The sequence below is a fragment of the Condylostylus longicornis genome, unplaced genomic scaffold (genome assembly GCF_029603195.1).
Source record: "Condylostylus longicornis isolate FDR11 unplaced genomic scaffold, ASM2960319v2 ptg000038l, whole genome shotgun sequence".
Lineage (NCBI taxonomy): Eukaryota > Metazoa > Arthropoda > Insecta > Diptera > Dolichopodidae > Condylostylus > Condylostylus longicornis.
Genome location: NW_026578007.1, coordinates 17,083,699 through 17,100,633, shown reverse-complemented (window position 1 = coordinate 17,100,633; position 16,935 = coordinate 17,083,699). Strand labels below are relative to the sequence as shown.

The 16,935-nt window shown below is 24.8% G+C and overlaps 4 protein-coding genes across 4 annotated transcripts; 3 read left to right on the top strand and 1 right to left on the bottom strand.

Moving 5' to 3' along the window:
- Positions 1-4,496: 4,496 nt before the first annotated feature.
- LOC129608957 (uncharacterized) lies at positions 4,497-7,933 on the top strand. The gene is made up of 4 exons (XM_055520764.1): positions 4,497-4,581; positions 6,745-6,903; positions 6,985-7,072; positions 7,147-7,933. The coding sequence occupies exons 1-4, from the start codon at positions 4,497-4,499 to the stop codon at positions 7,931-7,933; spliced, it is 1,119 nt and encodes a 372-aa protein (XP_055376739.1).
- Positions 7,934-8,100: 167 nt separating this feature from the next.
- Positions 8,101-11,533, bottom strand: LOC129608956 (valine--tRNA ligase). Its single transcript, XM_055520763.1, has 7 exons — positions 11,530-11,533; positions 10,724-11,440; positions 9,660-10,654; positions 9,152-9,607; positions 8,643-9,093; positions 8,402-8,568; positions 8,101-8,345 (listed from the first exon to the last, which is right to left on the bottom strand). The coding sequence occupies exons 1-7, from the start codon at positions 11,531-11,533 to the stop codon at positions 8,295-8,297; spliced, it is 2,841 nt and encodes a 946-aa protein (XP_055376738.1). The 3' UTR covers positions 8,101-8,294.
- A 605-nt stretch (positions 11,534-12,138) lies between these two features.
- On the top strand, positions 12,139-13,641 carry LOC129609086 (enoyl-CoA delta isomerase 2). The gene is made up of 2 exons (XM_055520948.1): positions 12,139-12,465; positions 12,925-13,641. The coding sequence occupies exons 1-2, from the start codon at positions 12,291-12,293 to the stop codon at positions 13,533-13,535; spliced, it is 786 nt and encodes a 261-aa protein (XP_055376923.1). The 5' UTR covers positions 12,139-12,290; the 3' UTR covers positions 13,536-13,641.
- A 908-nt stretch (positions 13,642-14,549) lies between these two features.
- LOC129608955 (kelch-like ECH-associated protein 1) lies at positions 14,550-16,696 on the top strand. The gene has a single exon (XM_055520762.1). It carries the CDS (start codon positions 14,849-14,851, stop codon positions 16,694-16,696), a length of 1,848 nt encoding a protein of 615 aa, XP_055376737.1. The 5' UTR covers positions 14,550-14,848.
- Positions 16,697-16,935: the final 239 nt, after the last annotated feature.

The following is a 16,935-nucleotide window of genomic DNA, read 5'->3' as shown; positions in this document are numbered from 1 at the left end:
TTTTTTTATATGTATATACTTGCCTTGTCACATTATTTTCTAGATTATTGTAAAATAAAGGAATTATTTTAAGTCCTCGATTGTCTGCAGTACTTGAAAATTGGAAATGCGGAAAGACTGGATATTATATTAACTCTTAAAATAACCCAATGAATTTGCAAACTTTTATTTTTCTTTAATTTAGCTAAAAATTTAAATGTTGAATATATAATTTTTTTTTTTAAAATCCATAAACGCTAATAAAAATATTGAATGAAAATTTCCAAGAAAATTGAAGGTAAGCCTCATAAATATAAAAATTTTTAAGTTGTATCGTTCAATAATTATCACTTTTATTTTTAGATTTTGAAAAATTAATAATTTAATAATTCTAAGATCAACTTGCAGTTTTAATTATATATGTAGATAGTAATTTTTAACAAGCACAGATTTTATAACTTTCACAATTTCAGAATTTTATGTCATCAACTTGTTATAGATTTCTACATACATCAAGTACATATATGTACGTATGTATATAGTTATGTATATACGTATATGCATTGTTAAAGTGAAATTAATCTAATTTCTGTTCTTTAAAACAATATGTTTAATTAATTTCTGATCAATTAGAATAATTAAATGGGTTTAATTTAATTAGAATAAAACTAATAAAATTGGTAAATATATAAATCTAGTTCATACTTCTTAGTTATTAGTATAGAAGTTAACTATATTGATATAAACAAAAAAAAAAAAATATTAGTTAAAATAAATAGGACATTTCGGGTTTTTTATATATGCCTGTATGTACCTATATACATTTAAGAAAAACTAGAATATTCTTAAAATATAAATTTTATATATTACCTACCTTCTATAAATTGTTCCAAATACAATACCAGTTGCAAAAATAATGTACCATGAATATGATACACAGCATTCGGGTTAAGGAATTTCTAGAAGATTATGTATATGTATAAATTCTAAATTAAAATTTATTGAAATAATTTTTTTATAATTAATTTTTCTGCAATTTAAATTTCAGTGGGTTTACCAAGTACTAGGCAAATAGCAAATCAGCAAAATGAAATTTGTATTTTAATCGAATTAAATTAATGTCCAATTAATTGGGAGTCAATTAAGTTCAAATCCGTATTAATCTATTATAACTGGTTAAATTTGTGCTCTGCTAATTCAACTTTAATTGGTATACATTAGCAGTACATTCTCAAGGTAGTACGTAATATTAAACCAATTGTTTTTATAATATGCAGTAATATGCAGTTTGTGAATTCGAATGAAGTTTATAACATGTGAGAGGTAGATAGAGAACACACAGAAGATTTGCATTATCATATCCACAAATTAAATTAATTCTTAATTGCTAAAATTTTATAATTAATTTATTTTTTTTAGGTTCAAGGAAGCCTTGAAGGAGAAGGAGAAGCATAACAAAACACTATTTTAGGAGCATAAAATTTAAAAATTCAAAAATTGCTATTTTCACCCAGAACCTATTATTTCATACAATAATAATATCATTATTAAATCTTGGACATCTTGTACATATGTATATGTACTCATGTACCTAGATATTCATCTTATATATTTATCTATATATGTATCTATATTTTGAAGAAAACCGTTAAAAATTTTATATCATATATTCTATTTATTATAAATCGTGTATAACTAAAACTATAACAATTATGATAGTGCTAATTTATTAAAATATTTAGTGTTAAAAAATGAAAAGAAAAAAAAAAACAATAAAATTTCATGTTGCTCCAATTTCTATTAAACATAAAGATAAAACAATAATATTATAATTATTTTTAATAAGTAAAAATTTAAGTTCAATAGTAAGGGAATGACCATAATATTCACTTGAATCATTTCAATTATTATTTTATTTAAACAAAATGAAATCAATAATGAGAATACACGCGTGTGTAGTCTACAAATAATAAATCCTCACCTACATATTATATACCTATGTACATTTTTTTCACATTTTGAAATCAATGAATTGATCTTCTTTAGCACTACTAAATTATAAATTTATATAGGTATTATAGATTTAATTTTCAGTATATAATATATTCTTAGTAATCTATTTTTTTAAATTTTGATTGAAAAATTTTACTGAATCAATCGACATACCATAATATTTATTACTAGGACTATTTAGTTTAAAATTCTTATTGTATTTTTAATAATTCAAGCCCCAATATACATAATTCAAATCAACAAGAAAAAATCTTATCTGTTTATTCATTATTAATTTTGATATTATCCTATACAATAATGTTTAAAAATTAAAAATAAATAATAATAAATTATATATTCTTTTTTCTTTGTAGATTATTTTCGGGAAGTAAAAGTAATATAAGAAAAAAATAAAATAAAATAAACACAATATGATTTTTTAGATAAATACGAGTATGTATACGTACATGAATAATTATTATTTGTATAATAAATTACAACTGTTATGGATCATTAATAAATAATAGATCATCAAGAAAATCAAGAATTGTTTACATTATTTAAAATACTCAAAATTTTTGAAGAATATTCCACCATCATAATTGTAATCAACATGTAAACATACCAATGAAGGAACTAACACTGAATTGCTGTAAATAAAATTGAGAATAAATATTTTTAACAATTAACTGCATCTATAACTATAATAATTTAATGTAATTAAGTGAGGAAATGCAAAATACTTGGCATTTAACATAAAATAATATAAAACACTATTTTACTACTGTAAAATTTATTTACTATAAAATAAGCAAAATAATCTACTTTAATATAATACCTATAGCATAAGATAGCAAAATATATTTAACCAATTGTCCTACATATAACCTTCACAAATTATAGTTTTGGATATTTAAATATCCAAACATCAGTTTTAGATATTTTTCTTTAATTTTTGTATATTATGTACATTCTAGAAAGTGACAAGATTTTTTTATATATGTACATATGTTTGTAGTTAAAAATTATAATAATCTATATTAAAATGAATCTAGAACACTTTCAAATTTTATAAATTATTTTCAAAGAAAGTTCTAAATTAACAAAAGTCCATACATTATAATATGTATATGTATATGTTATTCTAATTCTTAAAAATAATAATTTATTTCAAAATTTTCATAAGAAATTTATATACAAAAGTACTGAATCTTTATTTTAAAAATATATACTAACATACTAACATATAAATTTTTAAATATATAGCTTCAATTCATTTCAGATATGTACATACATACATATAAAAATCGGTAAAGATCAAATCCGAAGATATTCAAAATCCGAATATCTTTAAAATATCTTTGACAAAAAAAAAATTATTTTTGAATGAAACATAAACTATTTATTTGTAGAAATTTTAACATAAAATTCAATTATTATTAAACTTATATTTCAAAAAGTCTGTTCGTCTTTTACTGTAGGAAAGTGTCATTATGATTTTAACATTAAGATTCTATCAAATGTAAGAAAATTTATTATTAATAATTTATTGTGTTTAATTAAGTTGATGCCCAACTCTCAAAATTAAATTTTAAATGTAAAGAATTGGGACTTGTTGTTTATCTTAGTCTGTTATACTTAATTGTCTTATTCATAAATTGTATATGATTTAAAATTAATTAAGTATCTCAATAAAAGGAAATTTAATATAATATGTAATTCTGTACTTTTTAAAAAACCTCATAGAAATTAACAACTTGCTAAATCCCTTAGTATTTTATTTTTTTTTTTTATTTACTTACTAATAAGTACATAAATATAATAAATCTGTCTGTGTCACGGTTACATATATTATAATAATTTTAAATCTTCAAAAATAATTAGCACCTTTTCATTTATTTACATATCTGTACTTCTAATATACTTTAAATCTTAAATAGTATAAGAGATTCCAATCTTAAATAGTATAAGAGATTTTTTATTTTATTAAAATTTAGTATATTTTAAAATGTAATAGAGTTAACATTATATTCATTGTTTAAATTGTCGCAGATTATAAAAATATTAAAACCTTTATTAAATTAATATTAGAAATAATTAAATGCGATAATATGCGTCGGATTATTTAAATTTAAAAATTATTTTACTAAATACAAAAAATAATTACAAGAGAAATTTTCAAATTTAAATATAAAAATAATTTATCAATAATTTAGAATGTTAAATTTTTATTTAAAATTAAAATTATAAGAAAATGTTTATAAAATTTCAATTATTTATTGTATATTCAAGAGTGTTCATAAAGTGAAAAATTAATTAGAGAATTTATATGATTTTAAAATAATTAATTTTAAAAACAAAAAATAAATTTAAAATAAAATATTCTTTTAAATGTATATTAATCAATTTATTTTATATTAAAATAATTTTTATGAGAAAAAATATTATAAAATTAATATTTATATATATTTAATAAAAATTTAAATGATAATAAAATGATTAATATTATATTAAGTTTAATATTTATGGGTCTAATTGGATATGCTATTGGTAAGGATCCAAATAATAATACAAAACTTCTAACTAATGGTCAATCAAGACAAGCTAGATGTGAGTAATAAAATTAAAAGAGATTTTATGTAAAAAAAAACAAAAAAAAAAGAAGGTATTAGGTCATTAAGTATTCACAGTATAAGAAAGGGGTGTGGAAATTAATTTTAATTTTTAGTTAGAACGTAGTTTTTTTTTTTGTATTTACATATTTAATATGGCATTATAGAAATTAGATGTAGTAATGTGAGGCCTTATATATGACAAATATTTATAAATATTTATGCAATGTAAAATATTTAAATAAGCTAATTAATAAATTATTTCAAATTTACATTTGATATGGAACATTAAAAATTTATTTTATAATTCTTTAATTTACTAAAAATTATGATTTATTATAGTATAAATTAGCTATATCAGTGTTTCTCAAAGAAAATTAAAAAATTAATAAAATTATAGATTTTTCGTTTAAAAATTAGAAATATCTAGACTTGTAATTGTGGAATCCTGTGCCACAATTCCTATTTTTAAAAATCTATACGTATTTTCCGACGGCACAATTTATAGGGCAATAGTTTTAAACACAATCACTACCCTTCACGACCGGTTAATACACCTTATGAATTAGATTAACAAGAAACTTCTTGTCACACTGTCTAGCATCTTTTAAAACATAGATGTGAAAATTGCGGCCCGTGGGCCGCATGCGGCCATTTTCTTATTTTGGTGCGGCCCTCTAAAACGAATTGTTAAAATATTATTATGGTTTATAATAAAATTTATGTGATCACGCCGCTCGTTTTTTGTCATTATTTGGATCAACATACATTTTAAGACTTGTTCAACAGAAGCAGTGTTACTCAGCTCCCAGTACTTCTAATAAAAAATAAATAAACGTTTATACACCTTAAAAATTGAATTAATTGTTTTATTTTGTGGCCCTTTTGTCATACAGAATATTGGAAATTGGCCCATAGTTTCAAAAGTCTTGACATCCATGTTTTAAAACAAAAGGTACCTTCAAAGACAAAATTTTTATAATATTCAACATTCGTCAATCTTAAACTATATTGAATCTTTTAGGATTAACTGGACATTAAATATTAAAGTGGAAATTTATATTTTTTAAATGAAATTTATGTAATTTCACGTTTAAAATTTTTTTAAGAATCAGTTTTTTTTTTAAAGAAGATCTAAGTTTACTTTTAAAATTATGGTCTTTTTTTTTTGGAAAGAGCTGTTCATAGCCAATTACATGATTTTGATATACCATAAAGCCGTTTTTGTTATATTCAATTGGGCAAAACTTATACTAGTCATTTAAGTTCGCAATTTCATAATATAAAAATTTTTATTTGGCTGTAGACTCATGTAGAAATTTAAAAAATCTAAATATATAATTGCATTTTTTATTTTAAAACAAAATCTGGACGAGTATTTTGAACCTGTACTGTTATATATAAATAAGTAATGCTTTTAATACCGTAATATTTTTCTGGGATTTGAGAATTTGAAACTGTTTCTTAAGAACTTTTTTAAATATCTTTACATTTTTTATATTTTAGAAAATAGAATTTCATTATTTATATTCATTTTTCATAGACTATCAAGTAATGTTGCAGGATTAGCTGTAAGAAAGCCCCTATATCATTAAAACTGAAATAAGATATATATGTATGTGAATATTTGGTACAGTTTTAATTACGCTCCAAAAGCTATGGAAAAAATTCAAAATAGCTATCACGAATAATATAAAAAAAATTTGTGTCCAACTTGTATATACAATTTAACGCATATTATGCAAAACGGACTTTTGACAAAGTTTAAGACAAAAGAGAAAAATTATAAAGCAAAGAATTCACTACCAAAACTTTCTTAAATAATATTATTAGCATTATGACATCAAAAACCTATTAACATTCCTTTTGTACATACAATCTTACAAATTTAATAAAATTTGAAAAATACCACCAACATATTGTGGGTCATTTAGAACTAAACATAAAAAAAAAGTGTATAGATTAAATAACTTAAACAATATAATAAGAATTGTAAATTTTTAATATTTAGTTTTGTAAGCGTTAAATAACTTTAAAATACTTTAAGCAAGGTGTTAATTTTGGTAATAATTAGTATTCATGCATTAACCCATATGCATAATATTATTTAACAATTAAATGATATTGTATAACACGAACACATTTCAATTATATTTTTCAGTTTTCCCATTTTATACAATTGGAAGATTTTCAAATGATCTTTGCATTGGAAAAAATTTAATGTCTGGAACTTGTGTTATTAAAGGAGAATGCTCTGATAATGGAGGTGTTGCTACAGGAAGTTGCAGTACTATAACAAAACAGGCTGTATGTTGTGTTTGTAAGTTTTAAATTTATTTCAATTATATGGTTTTTTTTTATTTATTAAAAATTTTATATTAGTGTTGAACTTTTTCATTAGATCAACAGTCTTGTGGTACAACAACAGCTTTTAATAACACATATTTTTATAATAGAGGTTATCCAGGAACTTTTCCAGGTGGATCAAGGTAATTTTACAAAAAAAAAAAAAAAACATTTCTAATATTCCTTTCTATACCTGTAAAGATATTTTTAATTTTAGTTGCACATTAATTGTTGAACCGTGTGATTCTGGTATATGTCAATTAAGAATTGATTTCTTAGCATTTTCTCTGGCACCACCAAATGGAGATGGAACTTGTAATATTGATTATTTTTCAGTAAATGGTGGATCATCAAGAGTACCTCGAATATGTGGTGAAAATTCTGGTTCACATGTTTATGTTAATTTTAATGGTGAAAACCCAATTACATTATCAATTTTAACAACAGCATCATTTACATTTAATCGTCAATGGCAAATGCAAGTATCACAAATTTCGTGTAATTCACCAAATTTGGCACCGTCCGGTTGTTTACAGTATTATTTTGATACATCTGGTACAGTACAAAGTTTTAATTATGGTTCAGCTGCCAGTTCAGCTTTAAATTCTATAGGTTTACCGGGAACAAGACAAATAGCAAATCAACAATATGGAATTTGTATTCGAATGGGTTCAAATCAATGTTCAATAACTTGGAGTCAATTAAGTTCAGATCCATATTCATTTACTGTTACTGGTGACGTTGGTGCTCTTGATCCAACTTTAATTGGTACATCAGCAGTACAATCACAAGATTGTACAACTGATTATGTTATAATACCATATCCTACACAAAATAATGCAAGACTTCCAAGTGATCGATTTTGTGGTTTAGGTTTGGGAGATACAACAAGTAATATTAAACCATTTGTTTTATATGTAGTTACAGATTCGAATGAAGATTATGATATATCAAATAGAGGTTTTGCATTATCGTATTCACAAAATACATGTCCAATTTCTTAATTGTTAAGATATATTAATATACAATAAGAACTGATTTAGAAACGTAAAACTTAATTTAGGTGAGAACAGAGAATTTTTTTTTTTTGTTTTGTAATAAAATGCTAGAATTTTTTTATTTAAAATTTAAATAACTTTGACTATATTTAAAATTGAAAACAATGTAAATAACAGTTTAGATTTTAATTAATAAATATCGTATGATATTTTAAAAATAATATTAAAAAGCTTCACTTTAATTTAATATTAATTAAGGCGTTTAATAGATCTTGAACTATGTATACTGTGATCATTTAAACTTACTTTCATATTCGGAAATAAATTTTTCATAAAATTGCCTTTGTGTGATCCAATTAGTCTAACATCATGATGAAATTCCTTTTATTTTACTTATTTCTAGTTCCAAATGCTTAATCTAAAAATTAAACAAGTTTATATTATAATTAATACAACAATAATTAAAAATCATACTCTTTCCAAATGCTTCGATTGCACAGTTTCATTCACAGACCTCTTATACCCTTCACTTGAAATTGTTATCATTAATTTTTTTAAATCATTTTCCAGTCTTGTCAGCTTTTTTATATTTATAGATGAATTATCATTTGATTTAACTATGATCTCATTCGTTTTAATACCTTAAAAATTTAAAATACTTAAATAAATAGCAACATATTTTATATAACAAAAGTAATAATATAATTTTGCTTACCAAAACTACATAAATGTCCAGCTGTTGAAACATAATTAAATTTTTTAATATCATCTGAATCTTTAAATAAAAATAATTCCGAAATTTGAGACAAAGTTGATATTATATCTTTGTATTCATTTAATAATTCAAATGCTTCATTACTATTTGCAAATAGATAAACTTTTGGTTCGTGTTTTTTAACAATATTATTTTGACTGTTTAATTGACGAATGGATGTACAAATATTCAAAATTTCTGCAACTTCAATTTCAAGTTTATCGTTAATAAAAGTAGAATCTAAAGTATTTTCTTTAAATGAAAATTTTGGAATATGCTGAGATAATTCCTCTGTTATAAATGGTGTTATAGGAGACATCATTTTAAACCCTTCACTCAAACAAATCGCTAAGACTATACAATGAGATACTCCTTTGCTAGAATTTTCTTGTACAGCAGATTTTGTTGTTTCCTAAATCAAAAATTACATAAATTATAAAATTTATAAAAAAAAAAATATTAATTATTACCAAATATGTATCACAAAAATTTGAATAGAAGAATGTTTTAATGGCTTGTGTTGCTAAATGAAAATTATAGTTATCATAGCTTTGATAACATATTTCTTTCGTATTCATTAAACGGCTTAAAATCCATTTATCCATATTACATAGATTTAAACTAGTTAGTTTTAAATTTTCCATAAAGGATGAATCGATTTTAATTTTTTCAAATGATTGCAAAGTATAGCGTGTAGCTTGCCATATCTTGTTCAAAAATAATCTGTTAGTATGGCATTCAGATACATCAAAATTTATAAAATGACTTTTTATATTGTGACTCAGTAATGTAAAACGTAAAGCATCGGTTCCGCATTCTGGGATCCCTTTTGGAAAAATTTTTTTAAAATTTGAAACAGATTTTTTCATTTCATCTGAACTAAGTATTCCGCTATTGTGAGATTTTTCAATTTCTAATTTCATATCCTAAAACAAAATAGTTTTTTACTTTGATAAAAAATTAAAAGTAAGCGCATACCTCAAATGATGCTCCATTTATTACTTGATCTGGCATAACTATATTTCCCAAACTCTTTGACATTTTTCTACCATGAGCATCACAAACTATTCCATTTAAGAGAATATTTTTAAATGGAATATCACCTGTTAATTTTTGTCCTAACATTACCATACGAGCTACCCAAAAAAATAAAATATCATGGCCAGTCTCCATTAAATCCAAAGGATAGAAATTTTTAAACGATTCTTTTGGCCAGTCAAAACAAGAAAATGGAAGTAAAGAAGATGAAAACCATGTATCCAAAACATCTTCATCTCTAGTGATTTTAATATTTTCTTTTCCGGATGTTAACACAGAATTAACTTTTTCAAAAGCTTGTTCCTCAGATTCTGCAGCAACCCAAATTTTTCGGTCATTTATTTTAGCTAAATACGCCGGTATTTGATGACCCCACCATAATTGTCTAGATATACACCAATCTTTAGAATTTTGTAACCATTTAAACCATTCGTTTTCAAAATTTCGAGGATGAATTTTTATTTTTCCTATTTCTACTGCTTTAATTGCTTCTTTAGCCATATCTTGACATTTTAAAAACCACTGTGGACGTAACATATATTCAACAACATCCTTACTTCTAGAGCACATTGGTAAAATCATTTTATGATCTTTCATACCTTTAAGTAAGCCTAAATTAGATAAATCTTTTAGAATCTTATCTCTAGCTTCAAATCTTGGTAAATTTGAAAATTCTTCATAGCTTGAATTAATTTTTCCTTCTTCTGTAAACACACTCATTTGGGTATTTAAATTGTGACGTTCAGCAATTTCAAAATCAATTTTGTCATGGGCTGGTGTTATTTTAACAGCACCTGTACCAAATTCGATTTCCACATTTGCATCAAATATTAAAGGAATATGTTCATTTCGAAAGGGATGCCATAACATAGTTGAATGTTCTTTATATTTTTGATATCTTGGATCATTTGGATTAACTGCTACTGCAACATCACCTGAAAAAATTAATACAATATATATGAAGATTCTCAAATTATAATAGTTACTTAAGTAAATAATGTTACCTAACAAAGTCTCTGGTCTCGTTGTGGAAACAACAATTTCTTCGTCTAAATCTTTTATTTTATACGATATATCATATAGTCGACCAAAAGTAACACTTTTGTTATGGTTAGGAACGGATATAATTGTCGGACCATTTATTTCTCTTGAATCCACTTCAATATCGCTTATTGCTGATTGTAAGGAGCAGGACCAATTTACTAAGGAATTCCTACGTTCAATTAAATTTTCTTCAAATAATTTAATGAATGCTTTTGTAACTGCTACACTTTGTTTTTTATCCATAGTAAAATATTCTTTATCCCAATTTAATAAGCATCCAAGTTTTTTTAAATCTCTATTAATTTTATTCTCTTTTTCATCTTTCCATGCCCATATTTCTTTTACAAAATTTTCTCTACCTAATTGATGTCTTGTACATTTTTTTTCCTTTAATAATTTCTTCTCAACAACAACCTGGGTGGCTATTCCTGCATGATCTGTGCCAGGTATCCAAATAGTTTCATATCCTAATTGCTGTTTTCGCCTGCATAAAACATCTTGAATAGTTGCCATCAATGAATGACCCAAATGTAAGTAACCGGTAACATTTGGAGGTGGAATAATCATAACAAACTGTTTGTTTCGTATACCATTAGCGTAATTTATAGTGTTCTTAGACCATTTCTCAGCTTTTCCTGATTCAACTACTTGTGGTTGATATGCAGTTGATATGAAAGCTAAATTGTAATTTATTATAATTTAATAAAAAAAATTTATAGTTTTTTTTTAAACGTTATGAATGAAAACCTTTTGCAGAGTTTGTTACCCATCCATTTAATAAGATTCGAATGTTAAAATTTCTTAATAAAATTGATCTGTAAACTAAAAGTTTCATTTTTGGTTAATTTGAAATTACAAAACACATCATTCAACTTTATTCTATATAAGTAGAAAATATTATTCTAGGTTAAATGTAAATAAACAAATTGCTGTCAAAAAAAAATTTATAGCCATTGTAAACTTGCTTCATAGTTAAACTTGTTGTAAGCCGACTTTGTGGCTGTTTAGGGCGAATTCAAAAATTAATTAATTGTTTGCTGGTTTTTGTTATTGTTGACTAGACAATTCATTGTGAATATTTGGAATTATAAAAAGTTTTAAATTAAGAAATTTTAAATAAAAAAGTGAAAAATTAAGTTGCGGGTTTAATTATAAATTAAACAAATTTAAGCCAAAAAGACCACCAATCAACAAAAGTTTCTTAGAATATTTTAAACTAAAGCACTATTTTAAGGTAGAATTACAAATCTATTCTAATGTCATCAAGTTTAAAACAATTTTCTAGCAAGTCTAAGCCGCTAAATTTTTTGTAAAACAAACAATTTTGAAAAATGACTTAACCACTTCTCATTATGTCATTTGTAGAACAGCTGATCTTAATAACAACAATTGCTAATGGGCATCTGTAAGGAAAACGATTTCTTATCAGTAAAATTTTATTTTGAATCGAAGAAAATTGTTTGTCATTCTTATTAAGTGAATAGAACAGTACTTCAGTTTCTAGAATTGTATTGCACATATTGAAAAATGGCAGCCCAGCAAGATAAAAGTTTAATTATAGAACAACGCGGTAAATTATTAATTGTAAAATTTAATAGACCAAAGAAGAAAAATGCAATGGATGATACGATTTACAAGACTTTACCTAATATTTTTCGTGAAGCAGCAAAAGATGATAACATTACCGTTGTAGCATTAACCGGTAAGCATTTGGATGAATCAAAAAATTAAAACACAAATAGAACTTCCCTGTAATTTTGCATATGATATTTTATTGTTTTACAATTGATTAGCAATTAAAATTATTCAATATTTTTTAGTACCTTCCTACCACCATAAATAGTTTTGTTGCAATTAATAGCTAGTATCTTAAATTTCACCTAAGAACAGATTTTTTGTATGATAATAAAACTCAAAGTTCGGTTTTACTTAGGTTTAAAGTTCCGTTTTGTGATGATGCGTAACATTGAGTTGCAATAAATTTGTGAAAACTTCACTTTTAGAGCACAGTGCCTGAACTCCTTTCCTATTTCGTCTTAATATTATTTTTCAAAATATAAAATGTATATGTACAATTTACTACCCATTACCTATATCTACATATACTAAAATTAGTGATAAAAGTTTTTATTATATAATTGAAAAATTCTTTCTATTGTAGGTGTTGGAGAGTTTTATAGTTCTGGAAATGATTTAACAAGATCTATAGCTATACAAGAAGAAGATACAGATTTGGATGGTCTAATGAGCCGAAAAAAATTTATGATTTTAGATTTTATAAGATCATTTTATACATTTCCAAAATTATTGGTTGCAGTAGTAAATGGTCCATGTTTTGGTGTAGCTGCAACAACTGCTGCTTTATGTGATATAATATATTGTTCAAATACAGCATATTTTTGTACACCATTTGTTAAATTGGGTATTTGTGCTGAAGGTGGTTCTTCATATACATTTCCAAAAATTTTGGGTAAATCAAAAGCTATGGAAATGTTATTATGTAATCATAAATTGACTGCAGATGAAGCATTAAAATTTAATTTTGTATCGGAAATTTTTCAAATCAATGAAATAGATAAAATATGGTCTAAATTAATTGAATTTTCTAAACTTCCGATTGGTGCTTTGAGAACAACGAAAGAACTAATACAAAATATTGATAAAAATGAATTAGAAAAAGCAATTTTAAATGAAGCAGATGCTTTACAGCAAAGATGGTATACAAATGAATTTTTTGAAGCTATTAATTCATATTTTAATTCGAAACTATAAGATTATTACATACATACATATATTGCTTGTATATTGTACATACCTTTATTTTATGGACTTTTAAAAAGAGTTTATTATTGGTGAAAGTAAATTGTATTTTTAATGTTTTATGTATTATATAATTGTAAGAATATGTAATAAATAACATATTTTGATAAATTTTATATAAAATTATAGTTTTAGAACGTAATATATAATATGTTTATGCAAGATATTCACTTTTATTTATATTATTAATGGGTGTTTTAATACACAATTTTTGCTGTTGTAAACTTTGTATCATTTCTGAAGATTACTCCTAATATCCTGATATATATATATATATATATATATATATATATATATATATATACATATATATATATATATACATATATATCCTTTGCGATTCTATATAAAACTGCTATTCATAGGATTAAGACGGAACCCTTGGATCCGATAAATAAAACATAAAATATTTTCTTTTACACCCGTGCGAAGGAGTACCTTAGCTATTTTAATTAAGAATTGTTGATTTCCGCTCAAAAGAATTTAGTTACATCGAGAATGTACACAACTGCTCTTATGTGAAGTCGTTAATTTCTTATATTGTTTAACCGAGCAAACGTTTCTCTCTGGTTTACATTAAATAACTAAACCCCAGGAATACAATCATGAAATATTTCTTCACCGTTACCACAAATGGCTGTAATTCGTTGTAATTGTCTATAGGGGTTAGTATATAAAATACACAGGTATACATATACATATATTATCATCGTTTGTATATAATTAAACAACCTCGCATCTATATAAAAATTTCTTATCACATAAATGTCAAAAATAATATAAAACTAGTTAGCGACTGCTTTATATTTAATTTTGTGGCGTTTTAAAATTTTGACTTAGTACAAATGAAAAACTACATAATGACAGCGGCTTATCAGTCATATCAGTCGTTATGCACGCACACTCTAATAAACCCGCTGTGTCATTTTTCTTGTATAGTTTGTTTTGTTATTTGCTTTTTCGGGCGAGTTAGTTGTAAATGTTATAAACAATTAGTCTTATAAATTTTTAATAAATAATTTTTTTTTTTTGGGCTTTCCCAGTTTTAATATAAACACTAAAAAATAGTTAATATTGAATTAAAATAAAAGAAATTGATCCGGAAATAGTTCTTTTTATAAATTATTACGTGACTAAATCCATTACTTTTAGGGAGAATTAAAATATTTTATTGCAAAAAAAAGAAAACAAAAAGAAAATTAGCACAATCATCATCACACCGTAAATATCAGAAAGCTTTAATAATAATTTTTACAAAAACATTTATGGACGAAGAAGTTTTACCTGAAATTAATGTGGGCTCGGATGGAGCATTTTGTCAGGGCGATGATTTCAATTCAAAAGAGGATGATATGACATTTTGTTTAGCAAATTATGCAAAAGAAGCTATGAAAATGATGTCTATGATGAGATCTCATCAAATGTTAACAGATGTTATATTAGAAGTAAAACATGAGCTCTTTCATGCTCATAAAGTTGTTTTATCAGCAGCTAGCCCATATTTTAAAGCAATGTTTACGGGTGGTTTAAAAGAATCAGAAATGTCACGTATTAAATTGCAAGGGGTGTGTCCAACAGCAATGGGTAAAATAATATATTTTATGTACACTGGTCATATTAAAGTAACTGAAGTAACAGTGTGTCAATTATTACCAGCTGCTACAATGTTTCAAGTGCCAAATGTAATAGATGCTTGTTGTGCATTTCTTGAACGACAATTAGATCCAACAAATGCAATTGGAATAGCTAATTTTGCTGAACAACACGGATGTCTATCTCTTCAAAAAAAAGCAAATCAATTTATAGAACGTTATTTTTTACAAGTATGTCAAGAAGAAGAATTTTTGCAATTATCACCATTTCAATTAATAGGCCTTATTAAAAAAGATGAATTGAATGTACAAGGTGAACGTGAAGTTTATGATGCTGTTTTAAAATGGGTAAAATATGATGAGGAAAATCGTTTTCCAAAGATGGAACGTATTTTATGTACTGTACGTTGCCAATTTTTAACTCCAAGTTTTTTAAAAGAACAAATGAAAAATTGTGATGTACTTAGAAAAGTTCCAGCTTGTCGTGAATATTTAGCAAAAATTTTTAAAGACTTAACATTACATAAAAAACCTATAGTGAAAGAGAGACGACCAAATACAACGCGTATGATTTTTGTAGCTGGAGGTTTTTTTAGATGTTCACTTGATAGTTTAGAAGGTTTCAATGTTGATGATAAAACTTGGACAACTTTACCAAAATTAAGAGTTCCAAGATCTGGTTTAGGTGCAGCATTTTTAAAAGGAATATTTTATGCAGTTGGTGGTAGAAATAATTCAGTTGGTTCATCATATGATTCAGATTGGGTAGATAAATATAATACTGTTACAGAATTATGGAGACCATGTGCACCAATGTCTGTACCAAGACATAGAGTTGGTGTAGCTGTTATGGATGAACTATTATATGCAATAGGTGGTTCGGCTGGATCTGAATATCATAATTCAGTAGAATATTATGATCCAGATGAAGATCGATGGACACTTGTCCAATCAATGCATTTTAAACGATTAGGTGTTGGTGTTGCAGTTGTTAATCGTTTATTATATGCTATTGGTGGTTTTAATGGTACAGAACGTTTAAATTCAGTAGAATGTTATCATCCAGAAAATAATGAATGGATATTTGTACCATCAATGCAAATTGGTCGTAGTGGAGCTGGTGTAGCAAGTTTAAATCAATATATTTATGTTGTTGGTGGTTTTGATGGTACACGACAATTAAATTCAGTAGAAAGATTTGATACAGAAAATCAAATATGGGAAAGTGTAGCACCAATTAAAATTGCTAGAAGTGCTTTATCATTAACAGCATTAGATGGTCAATTATATGCAATGGGCGGTTTTGATGGTACAACATTTTTAAATTTAGTTGAAATATATGATCCAAAAACGAATTCATGGATTGATGGTACACCATTAACATCTGGTAGATCAGGTCATGCATCTGCTGTTATATATCATCCATCATGTCCAACATTTATTGATTGTATAGATCAAATAAATAATTATCAACAACCAACAACTAGTAACAATACAATAATGGAAAGTGACAAAACGTAAAATCAATTCTTTTTCTTTTCGTTTTTTCTTTTTTTTTTTGATTTATAAAACTTTAGATTGTTTTTAATAATTTTTCGAAAGAAACATATGTATGTATGTATGAAATCATCCAAAAAAATCCATTATTATAATTATAATATTTTTAATTTAGAATTAAATACATAATGATAAATAATTTCATTTTATGTAAATACTATTATTTTGAATGTAGTGTTTGAATTAAATACTTTATTTTGTGT

Bases quoted from the DNA above. Each gene is read 5' to 3' on its own strand.
- LOC129608957 (XM_055520764.1), top strand. From the start codon at position 4,497: ATGGGTCTAATTGGATATGCTATTGGTAAGGATCCAAATAATAATACA. The intron at 6,904-6,984 runs GTAAGTTTTAAA...CTTTTTCATTAG, and splicing joins ACAGGCTGTATGTTGTGTTT to ATCAACAGTCTTGTGGTACA. The intron at 7,073-7,146 runs GTAATTTTACAA...TTTTAATTTTAG, and splicing joins ACTTTTCCAGGTGGATCAAG to TTGCACATTAATTGTTGAAC.
- LOC129608956 (XM_055520763.1), bottom strand. The intron at 9,608-9,659 runs GTATGCGCTTAC...ATTTTGTTTTAG, and splicing joins TAAATGGAGCATCATTTGAG to GATATGAAATTAGAAATTGA. The intron at 9,094-9,151 runs GTAATAATTAAT...TTTTTGATTTAG, and splicing joins ATTTTTGTGATACATATTTG to GAAACAACAAAATCTGCTGT.
- LOC129609086 (XM_055520948.1), top strand. From the start codon at position 12,291: ATGGCAGCCCAGCAAGATAAAAGTTTAATTATAGAACAACGCGGTAAA. The intron at 12,466-12,924 runs GTAAGCATTTGG...TTTCTATTGTAG, and splicing joins TACCGTTGTAGCATTAACCG to GTGTTGGAGAGTTTTATAGT.
- LOC129608955 (XM_055520762.1), top strand. From the start codon at position 14,849: ATGGACGAAGAAGTTTTACCTGAAATTAATGTGGGCTCGGATGGAGCA.